Below are 17,430 nucleotides of genomic sequence, written 5' to 3'. Positions count from 1 at the left end.
TGCAGAAATGTTTGTTTAAAGTGCATTTAGCCTCCTAAACTTGAGAGAAGGCCAGCCCGTGGTAATAGTCTAAATAGCGGAGTATTTATAAATGAATGAAAATTCCTTTCCTCAAATACACAGCGTCCAATGTGAAGATTTACAAAAAAAAAATAATGCTTATTGGAGAGTACTAGAGAATTTGCTTTAATCAGGAAATAATGATTTTTTTTTCAACTGGAATAATGCCCAGTGATTAAGGGCACAGACCTTGAAAAGCAACAATGTGAGTTCCAACAGACTATAATAGTCAGTAACTATAGCAAGCTAGGCAACATAGTAGCCTGAGGCCTTAGACAATGTCATGAGAACAATGAATGGTTTCTAAAGATACACACACACACACACACACACACACATGCATGCACACACACACGCACGCACACATATGAACGCTACATGTGGTCAATACAGTTAGTTTTAGAGAACAGGGTTGATGGACTATGGACTTTCTCTGCTACTGGGTTGTGGACTCAACTATCTAAACACAACTAGGTATTCACCGAGGCTTTATTTTGCAGTAACAAACAAAGTACACAGATAATGAAAACTGATTAAAAAGTGATTTTTTTCCCTATTAACTCCAGATTTCCTGCAGGTCTTAAAATTGGCACTGAGGATTTTTCTCACAGAGAATAAAATTCTATGCAATTACTACCTGATCTGAAAGACGAGAAAGCTGGAGTTTTTTGTGTAAAGTCTTTTAAGGGTCAATTAAATGTGGCTCCATTTCAGAACCTTGGGTGTGTAAAACAAAGGACTAGGCTTGACAATTCAGACCAGGCAAATCCCAGGGAAATCACTTGTGCCAGTGTAAGTTGAATTTATCCTCCCTTAGCAATGCTCACTAAATAATATTTTGAATGCTGGCAAGTTAAAAGAGCTGGCGTGGTGGCTTGCCATCCCAGGTACATGCAGAAGCCATCAGCATCATAATTTTAGCTACACTGGAGAAAACAAGGCGATCTCCTCGCAGGGTGACTATTTTAATAAACAGATCGTCACTCCTTCTACAGATGTTCATGCCACAGGACCGTGCTCTCTCAAACACACCAGCTTCATTTCAATAAACCTTCAGATGGAGTGCAATTAAACCCTCGCTGGTAAAAGAAGGCAAGGCAAAACAAAACCTCACGGTGAATATAATTAAGACAGCAAAGTTTAACAGGATTAAATGCTTTTTCAATTCATTCAAAGGCCCTTTCAGCCCATTAAGACTCACGTACATTGATACTTTTGGTTGATACCATCAATTCTACTGAGCCAAAGGAATGAAGCAGGAAAAACAAGGAAAGAGAGAGTTTAAAGCATTAGCAAACACAAGCAGTATTACCGGTGCACTTCCTACTATGAAACAGCACTTCCAGTGCACAGTGCTGAGAATCACTTCGTTTGTCTAGATGGACTTTACTGAAGTTCAACCATTAAAAAGGATCCACAGAGGTATCTTGATGGAAGCCCCAACATAACACTGTTTAACTGAATAAAATTAGAGACCATACAGCCAACCTCCCCTTTCCAGGTAAACTGTCTGGGAAGCCATGGCAAACCGGAAGAGGCTACAGCCTTCAGCATGTCTTCCTACTTTAAGATCCTACACCCATGGCTTATTGTTACCACGACAACTCTTCCTGCCACCCTGTCATTCAGCGATATAAAAGCTGTCTTCTAGTCTCCAAGGGCCCAGCCAACAGATAGGCTGTATCTGTTCATTTATTTTTATTTTTTCATTGGCAAATTAATTAAGTTGCTTTATAAGTCCATATGCCTTTTAAACCTCATTTGTTGATTTTTGTTTGTTTAACAGGATTATGATTTGTTGTGTTCTGTTTTATTTTTGAGACAGGGTTTTTCTGTGTGTATTCTTGGATGTTGTGGAACTTACTCTGTAGACCAAGCTGACCTCGAACTCATAGAGATCTGCCTACCTCTGCATCCTGGGTGCTGGGATTAAAGGTATGTGCCACCATGCCTGGTTGAATTATATTTAATTTTCATTTTCATCTTTTTTTAATAGTCCTGGGGATCAAATCCAAGCTCTTAAGCATGCAGGCAACACTTCATCGAGTTCCTGCCCCAGCTACCAGAGATTTGGCTTCAGAAGAAGCACAAGTCACTATAACTTCCTTCTGAAATGTACATTTCATGTCTTTTCTCAATTCTGGGTCTCACATTCCAGTACTGCAAAGTGATCACATTTGCCCTTCTTAAAGGGACAGAGATAAACAACTATTAGAGTCACTACACTGGTTTTTTTCTTCTATGACTTCATTAAGGACTGAGAAGGGTTAAGAAGAATTCATGGGAATCTTATGAAAGAATTGTGGAAGTATTGACTATTAAAGTTGTTGAATTTTCAGACACTATTTGAGTTTAAAAGTTTATCCTTGAAAAATATTTTATATATCAATTTAGATACATAATTTGAAGAGCTCCGTATTACCCGTAGCAGAAGAGGAATGGGTTTATTTCCCATTGTCTTATAATGCAATGACAAGAGGTAAAATGATTTTAACAACCGTGTGACTTGCACAGGCACCTAGGCACTGCAGAACTTCACACCAAGAGTAGGACAAGAAGATAAGAGGAACATGCTGAGTAAAGGCCACTGGTTTCAGGCTTCAGGGGCAATTCTAGAAGCAAGAAGGGTAATTCTAGAAGCAAGAAGGGCCAAAGGGTTTTTTTTGTTGTTGTTGTTGATGATGTTGTTGCTTTAATGTTTAGCACAGTGATTTCCTTATGCTTCAGTAAGCATCTAACAGGAGTTCCAAATATAAAGGCAAGTCTATTACTCCTCAAAACAATGCCCTATTTTAAGGAGGTACCATTCTTATTCTAGCTACTAGAATATTAACTACTAGTTAAGTATTCAGCCAGTTTTTCCAAAAATGCTAGTTTGTTCCTCACGAAGTCCAAATGATTAAAAGCTGACACCCCAGAAAGAGAATGGTAGGTAGGTTTAGAAAGACCAAAAACTTTTTTTTTTTTTTTTGCTGAAATTGTGCTTCGGTATTAAGCTATGCCTGTGTGAATTATAATAGTGTGAAAGAGAACCTTTATGGGATTTCATTGTTGAACAATGAGATCCATCTCTATCGTAACCATGCATATCTGGGCACACTGCAGAAGCGCTAGGCTTCCCTAACATAGCAAACCATGCAGATATACATTCTCAATGCCACAGCAGGCAAGGGTGATAAGAAGTGTAACAAGAACCCTTCCTTCCTAGGGCTTAATATGCCAGGCCCTTCAATGATAATTTTTTAACAAACTTATCTCCTGGGCATGGCTGGGTGTGATCTATGTACCATCTTCGGGTGAACTGAGCAAAATCCATGGCTATGATTCTGTGGAGGATGATGTTCAGGGAGTGGCATTTGCAGAGGGAAGTCAACTTGAACAACCCAAAGCTTTAGTGGGGTTCTAGCTGTCCTTTCTAGGTATGAGTCTAATGTTGAACAAATAGATATGCTTTTGGTATAGGGTATTCTACAAATATGGCCATCTGCCTCAGGACTTCAGACTTGGTAAGTCCTAATGAGGAACCTAAACAACATATCCAGATGCAGTTTTCAGTATCTGGGCAACACCATATGGGATGGGTTGTGTTTCTCTCCAGTGGTTCAGAACGTGAGCAGGGAAAAGGATTTGTGCCGAGTATGGCTTTTCATACCCCCCCCCAAGGAAATTCTGATTTATCCAGAGAGCGAGGTCATAGCTCCTATAGAGCTTGCTTCGGAGCTAGAGACTGCTCATTGTCTTCCTTTGCATTGTCATGTCACCAACTATGACTCTAAATCAATAGATGGAATTTAGGGACACAGACTTTTCAAGACTACTTTTTAAGTGTGTGAGAAAATGGCATATGCCTTTAATCCCATCATTTTGGATGCAGAGGCAGGTAGATCTTTGGGTGTTCAAGGCTAGCCTGCTCAAAATCGTGAGTTCCACGGAAAGCCAGAGGTACACTGGCTTTTTTAAAACTTTTTTTAAAAAAACTTTTGTTTTAAAATAGGAAAAGAAAAAAGAAAGAAATGAAGAGAGATATAAATCGATAGAAAGATAGATAAATAGAAAGAAAGAAAGAAAGAAAGAAAGAAAGAAAGAAAGGAAGATAGATAGATAGATAGATAGATAGATAGATAGATAGATAGATGGAGTGAGTTAGGGAGTAAGGGCGGGAAAGAGAGATGACAACTTCTGAGTTCATATATGGCTGGTTCACATAATAACTGGTCTCGAGGTTTGGTCTATGGGCTCCTAGACGCCACTGGGATTTCAGGAACACGATTAAGAAACTTTTTCATTTTCAAATGTCACTGCCTTCTTCACTGTGTGGACGTTTTCAGTGACAGGACAAAGCAATGCTCGTGCCTGAGCTCAAATGAAAGCCACAGTGCCAAGGACACGCGGCATAGCAGAGCAAGGAACAGTCCTGTTCAGCAAAGAGCATTGTTTGTAACAGCAGAATCGTACCATACATATCCTGAGCTGTGAGTGTGCTTCCTAAACTTTCTGAGAGCAAGAACGCATATTACACACCATTTCTGGCTGAGGCACCTCAGCTGTCTAAGAAATGAATGGCTGCACCATTCTTTGTAAGCCGTGTTTTGTCACAGAATACTATGTTTCCTTGAAGATGAGCTGACATGCAAATCAACATTCTTCAAATGTGTGATTTGTAAGACATTGTCTTGAAGAAGAAAAACAAGAGCCTGTCTGTCCCTTTAAGGAAATAAAAATGTCTAGTTGATGCTAAAGTTAAAATCCCAGGCTTATAGTGGTTGAATTAGAAAAGAATACTGCTGATTTTCTAAAATTTAACAGTTTCTTCTACTGAATCTGAAGGTGGCAATAGCAAATGAGTTTCTTTAATAACGGTGAAACATCTTGGCTATACAACAACTTTTAGCACAGGGAGCCATTGGTTTTCTGGTGACACCCAATGCCTGTTGAAAAATTCACCCAACATACAAGACAGGCTATGGACTGAGCACGACAATCAGACAGTTTGTTGATGATTCCACATTGCAGGGAAGCTGTAAGAATCACTGCTTATTAGCCTTGAATGGAATGTCAGAGAAGATCCATAATTATCTAAAAATCCTTCAAGACATCCCTCTCCTTTCTCAAGTATTTAGCTGACATAAAATTGAGTTTGATTGCATTTTTTCAGCTAAAACAACCTATCTCAGTTGACTAATAGAGACACAAAGACTCTCCCTTCTTATTTTTTGTTTAGAAAAGACTCTCCTTTATTTTAGAATATATATATTTTTCTATACCTGGTACTTACATTGATATGTGTTATTTATATTGTTATTTAAATTTGATTTAAGTTTTATCTTTATGTTGTGTGTGTGTGTGTGTGTGTGTGTGTGTGTGTGTGTGTGTGAATGCATGTTGCCTGTATGTGAGTGGCTGTGGAGACCTGAAGAAAGTGTCAGGTCTCCTGAGACTGGAGTTATAGGCAGATTCTTGGCCCCTTGACAAGGACACTGGGCACCAAATATAAGTCCTGTGCAAAAGCAGGAAGTATTCTAAACTGCTGAGACATGGCTCCAGATCCTGCCATTATATTATAAAAGCTTTTATTTATGACTATTCTGTGTGTGTGTGTGTGTGTGTGTGTGTGTCTGTGTGCTCACTCATGCATTTCAGGTGTGTGGAGAGGACAGAGCTTGATATCTATGGTGGTTTGAATGAAAATGGCTCCCATAGGCCCATAGGGAGTGGTACATTTAGGAGGTGTGGCCTTTTTGGAGTAGGCGTGGCCTCACTGGAGGAAGTGTGTCATTGGGGGTGGGCTTTGAGGTTTCAGAAGCTCAAACCAGGCCCAGTGTCACTCTTTCTTCTTGCTGCTTGCTGATATAGAACTCCCAGCTACCTCTCCAGCACCATGTCTGCCTGCTTCCTACTATGGATGAGGATGATGGTATAAACCTCTGAACTGTAAGCCAGCCCCACTTAAATGGTTTCCTTTATAAGAGTTGCTGTGGTTGTGGTGTCTTCACAGCAATAGAAACCCTAAATAAAGCAAGCAACATCTCTGTTTTCCACAATTACTCTTCTTCCTCTTTTTCTTCCTCTACCTCTTCTTCTTCTTTTTTTTATGGTGACAGGATATGTTATGGAACCTAAATGTCCCTGACTGGCTAGACTGGTTGCACATCAGGTCTCAGGGGTCATCCTGTGTCTGCCTCCCCATTGCTGGGATTACAAGAACATAATACTTTGAGCTCTACTTCCCATGCTTAGAAAGTTCATACTTTACCAGCTTGGTCATCCCCATAGCCCTCTGTCTTTGTTAGATACAGCCCTTCTGAATCTAAGAAATTAATGCCTGTAGACCATGGTGGCATACTCCTTTGATCCCAGCACTCAGAAGGCAGACACAGGCGGATCTCTGTGAGTTTAAAGTCATTCTGGTCTACAAAGTGAGTTCTAGGACAGCCAGAACTACATAGTTTGTCTACATACCAGGACTACAAACCTTGTCTCAGAAAACCAAAAGCATGAGAGAGAGGAGGAAGAGAAAGAATTAGTTAATGGCTGTAGTCATATAGTCATAGCCAGTACTTTTTAAGAGTTTAAAATGAGTCAGGGACCATAATATTTGTATATTTATTAGCATTGCCACTTCAAAAGGATCAATGAATATTGCCTTAAAAATACACTCACTTTAAAAATTTAAGTTTGAGTAAGGATAAGCAACTCTATAAAGAAAGGAGAGATAAATTATACACAGGAAAAGAAAGAATGAGGAATTCTTGATGTGACTTAAGTCAACAACCAGTTAAGGGGTCCCAGGATAAGGAGAGCGGCATACACGTCAGAGAGACAGCACACAAATTAGTTTTACTTCAAAAGATCGTATTCAGTCCCATTTTGTCTTACAGTCGAGCAGCTATGAGAAAACTTAAGAAGGATTAAAGAATTGTGAGCTTACCTATGCAATCTCCATTTGCATCCTGTTTATAGCCCATGTTGCATTCGCATCTGTAGCTAGAAACAGTGGGTATGCAGCGTCCGTTCAAACACAGGTTGGCGTGGTGCTTACATATGTCTATTGTCTGGTTGAGAATTGCTATGGAAAATTATGACATAATCAGGCTTGATCATCATAACATGCATTATTTCCTTGAACTGATTTTCTTAGACGCTTAATAGAAATTAAGTATATATCAGAAGACTCGGTTACTCCGTATTTTATTAAATTATACTTTTTGTTTTGGAGGTGTTTGAAATATGTGTGTGCATACATGCATGTGCATATGCATATTGTGTGTGCATGTGTGTGTATGAGTGCGTGTATATGTGTGTACACATGTGTGTGAGTGTATATGTGTATGCATGTGTGTTCACATGTGTGTGCATATATGTGTGTGCGTGCATGTGTGTACTTCAGTCATAGCCATTCTCTGTTACACTCACATTTTTATTAAATTTTAATATGAAAGATCTTAATAAAACCAAATCCTCAAGACACATGGTCACAAGTTACGCTTGTTAAGTCACACATCTGGTAACTCTGCTCATGTCTTTTAAAAAAAATTTCAGGAATGTTCTACCATACATGTGAGCACTTTCCACTTCTTTTTCTTTTTTGTAACTTGCTGAATATTTAGATGTAGCAAATAGGCAGCATGCCAGAGAGAATAAACATAGCAGCGTGGGACATTATTAAATATTATTATCAAGAACTGTGCTTTTAAAGACCGAGCTTAAATGTCAAGCAAACAGATGCCAATTCTGCTCTGAAACCCACAGTTCTCAATTTCAAGCAGTTTGACAACAATGGCAAAGCACAAGGGAAGGGGGATGCGTGCGTTAGGCTGCTTGGAGAGGCCCAGAGCAGGGCTTGCTTTATCTCATCTGAGACACGGTGCTGGGACATCATCCAAGCCATATATGAGGAGAGCAGCGAAACAGGCCAGATGAACTGAGTCCAAAACATGCTTCCTAGTGATGTCACCCAGATCGCACATTCCTGGACTCTCATTTGTATTTTTGAAGAGGCTAGCTCACATATTCTATTGTTCCAATTTATCAAAAGGGTTGAAGGACAGATGAAATGTTTTCCTACCACATTTTCTTAAATTTAGTCTTAGTGTATTTTATATGCACACACACATACACACACACACTCTTACACACACATGCTTGTTAATATAATATCACTTGAGGCTGAAAACTCAAGAATCTAGAGGAAATGTGAGTACTTACTTAATCCAGTGATGATGGGTCCCTGTCCCCCGGCTCCTACTCCAGTTCCCCCAACACCAGGAGAAAAGCCGTTGCCTCCGGGGATGGGGAGGAAGCCTGCCCCTCCTGGGCCATAGCCATTGCCATTGCCCCCGGTGCCTCCAGGTCTAGAAACGGAACTCCCTGGAATGCCACCCATTGGAAGGCCGTCCAGGCACAGCCTACGGTACTCCTCTGTAAGAGAAAGAGTATGGTTAAACAGAAACAGAGTTCTTGCTGCGTCACTGAAGCAGTTGCCATAGGTCAGTTTTACTTGGTCTACACAATATGAATAAGAAGCTTATCATTTAATTTGTTAAATATTTTCAATGCTATATATTAACAAAAGCAAGGTATAGGTGTTTCAAAAAATATTTAAAACTAATGATCCTCATTATTTTAACTGACTCGCACAAAGAGCCCTTTGTGTGCACCCCTGTATTTTAGCCCCTAAGTGTAACTCATAAAATTCCAGGCATAGCTATTATTGCAAGAAATTTACTTGAGCAGGTGAAAAGCTTTAGGAAACTCATTCTACGTGTTTGGTTTTACTTGAATTCTCAGCAGTATTATGTCCATCCAAATTTTATGTCTTTTTTTCTTCATTTTAAGGGATTAGATATTAATATAGATCCAGAACAAAGTTTTAAAATAAATTTTTGGAGTAGACAGTATCCACACAGCTTTAAAAATCTTTGCTTAGTTGTATATATCAAAACTAAGTAAGAAGAAGCAAGGCTATAGAACTGCCTTATTGTCCTAATTATTCATGGAATTAGGGCAGTATATTAAGGATCAAACTTGGTGGTTTCATGCTTTTGAGAGAATGAAGAATGTCTCATTTTTCCTCTATAAGGCATGTATAAGATGCCATTATTAACAAATTTCTGAAGCTTGAATTATTTTTGAGTTTCAGAATTCCACATGGGAAAGATAACAAAAAATGTCAACATATTCGATTATGAGGCCCTAATCATACTTTACTATTCATGCTGTGTCTAACCCGAGGCCTTCTTTTTCATCCTAGGAGATTTTTTTTCAGTAGAAAGTCACCTTTAAGGCACAGGCTAGAGGAGGGATTGAGCCTCAGGTCAGGAGAAAGGAAAGGAACTATGGTGAAGGACTGGCACACTACAAGCCGGTGGTGATCCAGATAAACATCTGGTCTGTTTCAAGAAGGGCAGAGATTACCAGTGTTGCTGACTTTCTTAATACTGTTGCTGCCAAGGTGACACAAGCCGCCACTCACCAGAGCCTCTGACAGGACAGGCCTCAGGAATGGTTCCGATGCCCCAGCAGCGGCCGGGCTCACAGCAGCACTGAGCCTTTGCCATTCTGCCCGGGAGTTCTTGTGCACAGCGGCCGTTCACCAGGCCAGAGAAGCACGTGCCCATTCTCTGATCTGAAGATGGAAAGGGAAAACAGAACACATGGCGGAATTACCTCCAGTTGCTACAGCAACCGTTTCCCATGTTAGGCGCATGTAGGGGAGGTAAATTGCATTGACTTATTTTCCTTAAGCCAGCTCATTCTTTTGCCTTTTAGTTTTTATACATCTGATCATTGCTTTATTTATTTATTCAGGAAAGATTCCTTTAAATATACTAGTTCTATGATGACTTCCTTGAATATGAAAATGAAAGACAGGTAACTCTGAGGTAAGCTTCAGTGGCAAGCCAGACAGGTCTGGTGCTTGGGGAACAGTAACAACCCAACCCTATTCTTTGCAACCCTGTTTAGGTTTGATCAAAATCCTTTTAAAAACAAGAACACTCCCCCTCTAAAGAAAAAAAAACAACAACAAAAATAACAACGACAAAATGGGGTTGTGCTATGTACTGAGGCTGGCTTAGAGTTTTCTATATATTCCAGGCCAGAATCACGCTTGACCTACACAAGTCCTGCTCTGCCATTGAGATCCATGTAGCTGTTCACTCTACAACAGCATCTAACTGATGGATGCACTGCTTTAAAGATCAATCAGAAGCCACCAGAGACGCTGACGTCTGAGTACACAGACTGCAACGGTACAAAAAACAGGTTCCCAATTGACTAAAGAAGAGGGAATTGTAGAGGCTACTATCACAGGAGCCCTAGAGTCACTATGAAACAACTATGGGATCTGAATGCCCTGCTGTGATGGTTTGCAGATGGGATGGTTTAAATTAGAGAAAAGAAAATGGCTGACATGTTTAAGATCTTGACTATGGTGAGAACTTAGAGAAGAGAAGGAAGAGCCATGGAAAGGACACAGGAGACGTTCTGGTAATGACTTTGAGGAAGGCAGTAGTCAGTACCATGTTGTAAAAAGACAGACATCTGAAGGCAGAGCGAATGGGAAGTCACCCACATGCTGGATGTAAGAGAAAGCATGGTGAAAATTTCCTGAATTTTGACTTGCACATTTCAGATGGCAATGGCTAAGAAATAAACAGGCTGAGACAAGTCTGTAATCCATCATACATTTGGGATGTTGAAGAAATGAGCTTGGAACCCAGGGGAATACTCAAGGCAGAGGTGTGTAACTGTAAGTTGCCATTGCATCTAGTTAATTGAAAACTGTAAGGCCGTGAGATACCTTGTAAGAACTAAGGGTAACTAAGTCAGTCAAATATGGATGAGACATGAAGCAAGGTGATAACTCAGAAGTATCATTGAGTTTGGCAATTCGGTTATCATAAAGCATTGGTACACTATCTGGAGGATTTGAGGTAGGAAAATAACAGATCGAATTTGAGTCTAATAGATTTCATTCTGTCTGCTAAACTGAGAAAGAATCAGAGTGGCAGGAAACACTGGAAGACGAGTTTTAGTGGTGACAAAAGACTGTCAACTCCATACCACACTGGAATAAAAACCCAGGTCATGAGCACACTTGATGGACAACCACCTTTCTTTTCCCAAAGGAAAAAAAAAGTTATGTCCAGTTAATCATGTGCTTTGAAATTTGATCAAGATCCTTTGTCACACAAATAAATAAACAACGAAGCCCCCAGGGTTCTAACAGGTAGCCAAGGTAGCCCTAGAACTTGCTGTGGAGTCCAGGGCAGCTTCAAACTCGAAACCACCCTTTCTGAGCCTCTGAAGTGTTAGATTATGGATGGATACCACCATCTTGATGGTTATGAAGATGTAGTCAAAGGCATGTTCTCCATGATTGTAAAAAGGTACAGGGCAATACTGAGGAGCATCGCACCAATGATGCAAATTGACAGAGGGAGAATCAGTTTTCTCCACAGACAAGCTTTTCGACAGGCGGCACCGTCCCAAGTGGTCAGTCCTAAACACATACATGCAACACTTAATGGACTCAATGAGTTGCACACACACATATGTAACAATATTAATTAAAGAAAAAGAGGTCATCAAACTGAGCAGGGCATGGGAGGAGTTGGAAGAGGAAGAATGAGGGACAGAAGTGATGTAATTACAATGCTCATGAAATTATAAAAAAATTATTGCAAATAATGCCAGTTATATAAACAGCTGACATTCTTGGTATTAATTCCATAGTCTAACATAAATACATCATTTCCTCAAATGGTCCATAGCATCTTCAGAGGTCTTCCAACCCAGCTTGAAACAAATGATCTGGCTTTCAGATAGCCAATAGGAAGTGGAATGTATCCTTTCATTGTCCAATAGAAGCTTAGCTTGCTCAAAAGCAAAGCACTGAGTTTGCTGCATGTATGGCCTAAAGCCATGGGAGACACTGAAAATCTTCGGAGCTGGGTTTGAACAGTTTATAGCTGGGAGTGATATCCCAGGTTAAATTTTATTGTAAAATGAGACTTGGGAATACATTTTAAAATATTCATTCTAGGAGCCAAAGTGTCATATGCTTAACCCTACTTGATGGCTATACCTCTCATGATCAGAATGGAAATTAAGATAAGAAAGCCCTGGGCTCTTAAAAATAATCCCCCAAACTATAGAATACAACCAATGTTACAAGATAGGATGGAAACATGAAATTTGCCAAGACTTCTGCATGAAGGAGGTTGTGGTGTGGCACTTTTGACCCATATTTACTTCCATAACGGTATTCAACTCTTCTTACTCATGGACCAGGGCTGGTGGAAAAATGAAATAAAACAATAGGTCCCCCGGCCAAGTGGTAGATTGTCTACCTGGCAAGTCCCTCTTAATAAAATTACCCTGACGTACAAACATGTATGAACAAAAGCTCTCTGTTGGCCTGAAAACCAAGATTAAAAGGGAGCCTCCAAATGAGGTGAAGATGGGCATCTTGGGACTTAAGTGTGCAGCTAGGTTTCACTTTTCAGTTTCTATTAAACAATGGCTTTGCCAAACCTGTTACAGTCTCACAAGGCACAAGCATGCAGAACAGGAAATCTAGACCCCGTCCACCATGGTGTGACAAATACAAATGCCCCGAGGGCATTGGTGATCTAGTGAGGGCAGTGAGAAATCATGCCTGTCTCTATTTGGAGCTGTGGGGAGAAGGAGGTAACTACCTTTTGAGAATTTATAACCATAGGCTCTTCCCATATAAACAGCATTGCTTTTTACAATTCATAGCATGCTTCTGTTTTGACAGACGTCAAAGAAACACACTGTATAACTAGAAAAAGCCAATATAAGCAGAGCAGAACACTAAGAAAGTCTCAAGGGATTTTCGAGAACTTCCAAGAAATGAGACTAGCCAGCAGGGAAGTAAACAACACAAAGAAACAAGCCTCTAGGAAGCAAAAGAAGCTGAAGGAGCACTGTTGACTATTTTTGGTAACAGAATGATCAGACCAGTCCTGCTAAGCATTAACCATTTTAAATCATTAATAGTTACATACTGATTAGCCGCTAAATTGTTTTTAAGGTTTAAAGCTGTGAACGTCTGAACCATGGATAGTGTAAAAGAGACAACACACAATGGAAAAACTGTCTTAGACAAGTTCTATGGAGTCTGTGCCTGAGAGGGTCACAGCTGGTTAAGGAACCTCTCAAATACACCGAAGAAGGCTGCCACATGCAAATGAAGAGCGGTTACTGCTGCAGTAGGTGTGTGTGCACTGGTATGTGTGTGCACTGGTGTGTGTGTGCACTGGTGTGTGTGTGTGTGTGCACTCATTCTATTCAGGAGAGTTCTGAGACTGGGATCGGAAATGCTCTAAGGAGGTTGAGAAACGTGGAGACAAGGAGGAAGGGCGATCATCTGATAAGAGTATTGGAACAAGGCCTAGACAGATTAACAGTATTTTCTACAGATACAAACCTTCCAGAATTTCCAGCAATGTCCTAAGGCAAGCTCAGACCTAAGAAAACCAATAAATCCAAAGTGGGAAAAGGAAGAGAAAATCCAAACTATATAAACTAATACTTACAGAAGTCCATGGTAAAAACTTTAAGTAAATCTAGTTCCATAGTAGAATTGTAACAACTCTCTTGGTGATAGACAAGAACAACAGGCAATTCTGTCAGAAAGAAGAAATCTGGACAGCGAAGTCACTGCATTTGATCTCACAGACATATCTAGAGTCTATCAGCCATATGCTCTAAATATGTCTGTGAGATCAGGTCATATCACATATGACCTGAAGAGACATGTGTGGAATAGTTAGTAAAACTAAGCATTTTCTATGCTACCAGCAAACATCAGACACTTATCTGATCTGAATGAATGTCATGAAATTGGTTATCAATAGCAAAAGAAACCATGAGCACTCTACACACTTCAGCACATCTCCTAAACCAGGCACAATATCCATTTAGAATAGGGTAATGTGTATAAACATGTAATGAGCAATGTGGCAAGTGCATCAGGGGGCCGTTCTATATGGGCTCCAGACATTGGCTGTGGACTGGTGATGTGGGAGCCATCTCCTTATACAGGCTGGGATACTGTAAGTTCAGAAACCTGCATCTGCCATGGGTACTGAGGATGGACTAGTTGTGCCTCCCATTGCATACACACAGCTCTGCTTCACACTGATGGATATACCAGTGGGATCAAGAAAGCAGGACTTCATTAAAAAAAATCATTGCACATTAAGTAGCCTTTTAATTATGTATTTTAGTTCACATATTACATTCCCATCACATAGGAATGTGGAAAAAACTGATAATAAAAGAGTCTATGGGGGCTGGAGAGATGGCTTAGTGGTTAAGAGCACTGCCTGATCTTCCAAAGGTCCTGAGTTCAATTCCCAGTAACCACATGGTGGCTCACAACCATCAGTAATGAGGTCTGGTGTCCTCTTCTGGCCTGCAGACATACACACAGACAGAATATTGTATATATAATAAATAAATAAATAAATATTAAAAAAAAAGAGTCTATGGTTTGGAAATCTCGAGCTAATGTCACACACACTTAGAAAACTGGGCCATATGTGCGAGGTTAGGGGCAGAGAGGGTGTACTGTATAGAAAATAATAAATGTTTTCACAAACTTCATGATTCCTCTCCTCTAATAACAACCAAGAGATAGATGGCATACTTCTAAGCCCTTGAATCAGAGCACACAGAATATTCTAGTGCGAGGTATGGAACACTGGCATCCATGGTTAAGGTCCACAAAAAGATGTCCTGTAAAGGAAGCCAGTTTAGTCCAGCCAAGTGTGCCTGTAATTCCATGGTCCTTGCAAAACACTGCATTTTTATCAAGAAAGAAGACATTTAGAAGAGCACCTGGCAGAAATGGAAGCTTCCCAGGGACATTATTCCTTGGAGCAAGGGTTTATTAGAGCCGAAGCAGAGAAAACCCATGAGACAATGGTCCTAACCCTTGGTGCGCACTCAACTAGACGGACACAGCAAGGAGAACACACTAAGTCCACCCCGCTAGTCGTCTCCTGACTTTGTAATTGCCCAAGCAGGCTTTGTAAGTCTTGTTTACCACTGTCCCCAGAAAGAGGGACCCTTTTTCACCCTCTGAATAAAGTGTAAATCTTTATTGAAACAAAATCAAGGTATGGTCATTAGAATGTGCCTCACGGGCTGGCATTTACTCTAAATTTGATTGCTGAGAACTGAAGACGAATGACAGGGTGCGCTGGGTGACGAATCCTTGGGTAAACTTGGAGATGGCAACCTGAAGCATGTATGTCTGTGCTGAATGATATCTGCTCGTTAAAGCACAGAGCAGAGAAGCTTAGTTCAGGTCAGAATACTCGTGACAGTTGCTTCCCTGGTACGGGACAAACATCCACATCTCTGATGGCCTAGCTCCAGTTTGGGCTACTGTGGATTAACTCCACAGATCTGTCTTTTCCCAGGATACTTCATGTGGATGTTATTCAATGGAAACTGATCTAGGAACAAAGAAAGAAATTGAACCACAGTGGGAATCAGGCTCGCTGCTTCCCTTGAGGTAGTCAAGGTGCCTCCTTGTCTCATTTCATCTCTGGGCACTCCTCCTTAATTATTGGTCTTCATCTATATGATTGTGACCTAGTTACTACACTGCTCACCCTGGATTTCCCTGTGGGCTGTGGGGAGCTAATCTCTGGTCCTCATGCTTGAACAGCAAGTACGTCATTGAGTCCCCTCCAGCCCTATCCTTTAGAAGTTTAATTATCAACCTTTAAGACATTTTTGTTATTCTGCGCATGTGGAGGTTAAAAGACAACTGTGTGGAGTTGGTTCTCTCCTTCCACCTTTCTGTGGGTTCTGGAGATCAAACTGAGCTCAGCAAGCTTGCATAAGGACTCTACTGCTGGGCCATTTTGCCAGCTCTCGCCTTTTCTTTTTCTTTTAACAGTACATATTACCTTCAAAGTATTTAGCAGTGAGTTACTTCTTCCCTCAAACACACACACACACACACACACACACACACACTTTATATTTTCATGTTTGTATCCTCAGGACATTCCAGGTGATGCTGTGTAATAGAATGTGGAAACATGTAAGGCTGGATGGGAATGCCTTAGAGGGTTGTGACAACATCACGCTCTGCAAGAGTTTCCAAATGTTTAATCTCTTCTTCTAAACTTTTCTTGCCTCTGATTGCCTGGCATTCGCCAGTCCCTGTCGAGGGCTGATGCTAGCTCTGTGGGCAGAAAGAGGCAGCCGCCCTCGCCTGCACCCAGCTTGCTCTATGCGGCTTAAATAGTCATGACTTATTACTCCTTACGCCAGTCATTCTTCAGAGCCTGTATTAAATTGTGGAAATTAGGTATTAATGATGCCCAAGGGGAACAAATTCCAAAATGACATAAGGCTCATTAAATAATGCTATTAAAATGCTTTTAAGGAAAAATACTATTAGTGACACTTCAATTCTTTTTTAAATGTGGCGTATGTTAGTTTCTAAGTTAAAGTTTTTCTTTTCCTAGACATAAAAAAAATGATTAACACGCTAGGTAAAATTAAGTTAGGATTTGTCTTCCTAATTTAGCATTAAGTGAAATGGGAGGGCTATGCTATTTGAACGCTGAAATGACTAGCTAAATGCTTCTGCCCCAGGAAACTCTTCTCTCGTCCGCAGGAGAAGGATTGAGTTCCCAGACATTTTACAGTGTGGTTTACTCAGCATATTGGCTTCGTGGATTTTCTTATGATACTGTAGGGAGAACTGTGTTAACTAGGAAGAGGAAGGAGGCGGGATCCAGCCAACATCGCTCAGAACAAAGCTGCAATAGCATGAAGCGTCACACCTGAGACCATTCTGAGTTTATCTCGCTCAGTGTCATTAGTATGTATACTATGTACTGACGAAACAAACAGAAGGAGATTCATATATTCATAACATAAACGTCTATCATAAATGAATTCAATCTAAGAACACACACACACAAGGTTTTTAAAACTCAAAAACCTCTTACATGTTAAGGTGCTGTATTTTTTTTTCTCACACGGAAGCATATTTATTCAAAATAAAATATGTGTTTTTTTTAAATTAAGCTGTTCACTTAATTTTATCACTAGCTTTATAATTTCTGGGAGTCCTTTTTTACTTCTCTGTTTTTTTTGGGGTGCCCTTCCTCTGTCCAATGCGATAGACTATTTCCTCTGAAACGAAGGGTATTCCTGGAGGTCCAGGACTCAGCTTCTGGAGTCAACCTGTGACGTGTCCAAGACCATGACTGAGCCCTGCATCATTTTGCCCATCACAAAGCCAAATGATGCCAAGATGTCCTTCACCAAAAGAGACTCCTATATTCACTATCACTTTACTCACAAATT

General features: G+C 40.4%; 1 protein-coding gene across 2 annotated transcripts in view; it reads right to left on the bottom strand.

Moving 5' to 3' along the window:
- The window catches only part of Fbn2 (fibrillin 2), a 189,210-nt gene that overhangs the window by 94,456 nt on the left and 77,324 nt on the right, over positions 1 to 17,430 (bottom strand). For both annotated transcript variants that reach the window (XM_050120901.1, XM_050120902.1), the window contains exons 9-11: positions 9,533 to 9,685; positions 8,266 to 8,478; positions 6,989 to 7,126 (exon numbers count right to left, since the gene is read on the bottom strand). In XM_050120901.1, the coding sequence (XP_049976858.1) occupies positions 6,989 to 7,126; positions 8,266 to 8,478; positions 9,533 to 9,685 (504 nt within the window). The remainder of the gene's footprint in view (positions 1 to 6,988; positions 7,127 to 8,265; positions 8,479 to 9,532; positions 9,686 to 17,430) is intronic.

This window comes from Alexandromys fortis, unplaced genomic scaffold (assembly GCF_014885135.2).
Source record: "Alexandromys fortis isolate MF-2015 unplaced genomic scaffold, M_Fortis_MF-2015_v1.1 scaffold_181, whole genome shotgun sequence".
Lineage (NCBI taxonomy): Eukaryota > Metazoa > Chordata > Mammalia > Rodentia > Cricetidae > Alexandromys > Alexandromys fortis.
Note: the sequence above shows the minus strand (reverse complement) of the source record. Positions and strands in the feature narration are given on the sequence as shown.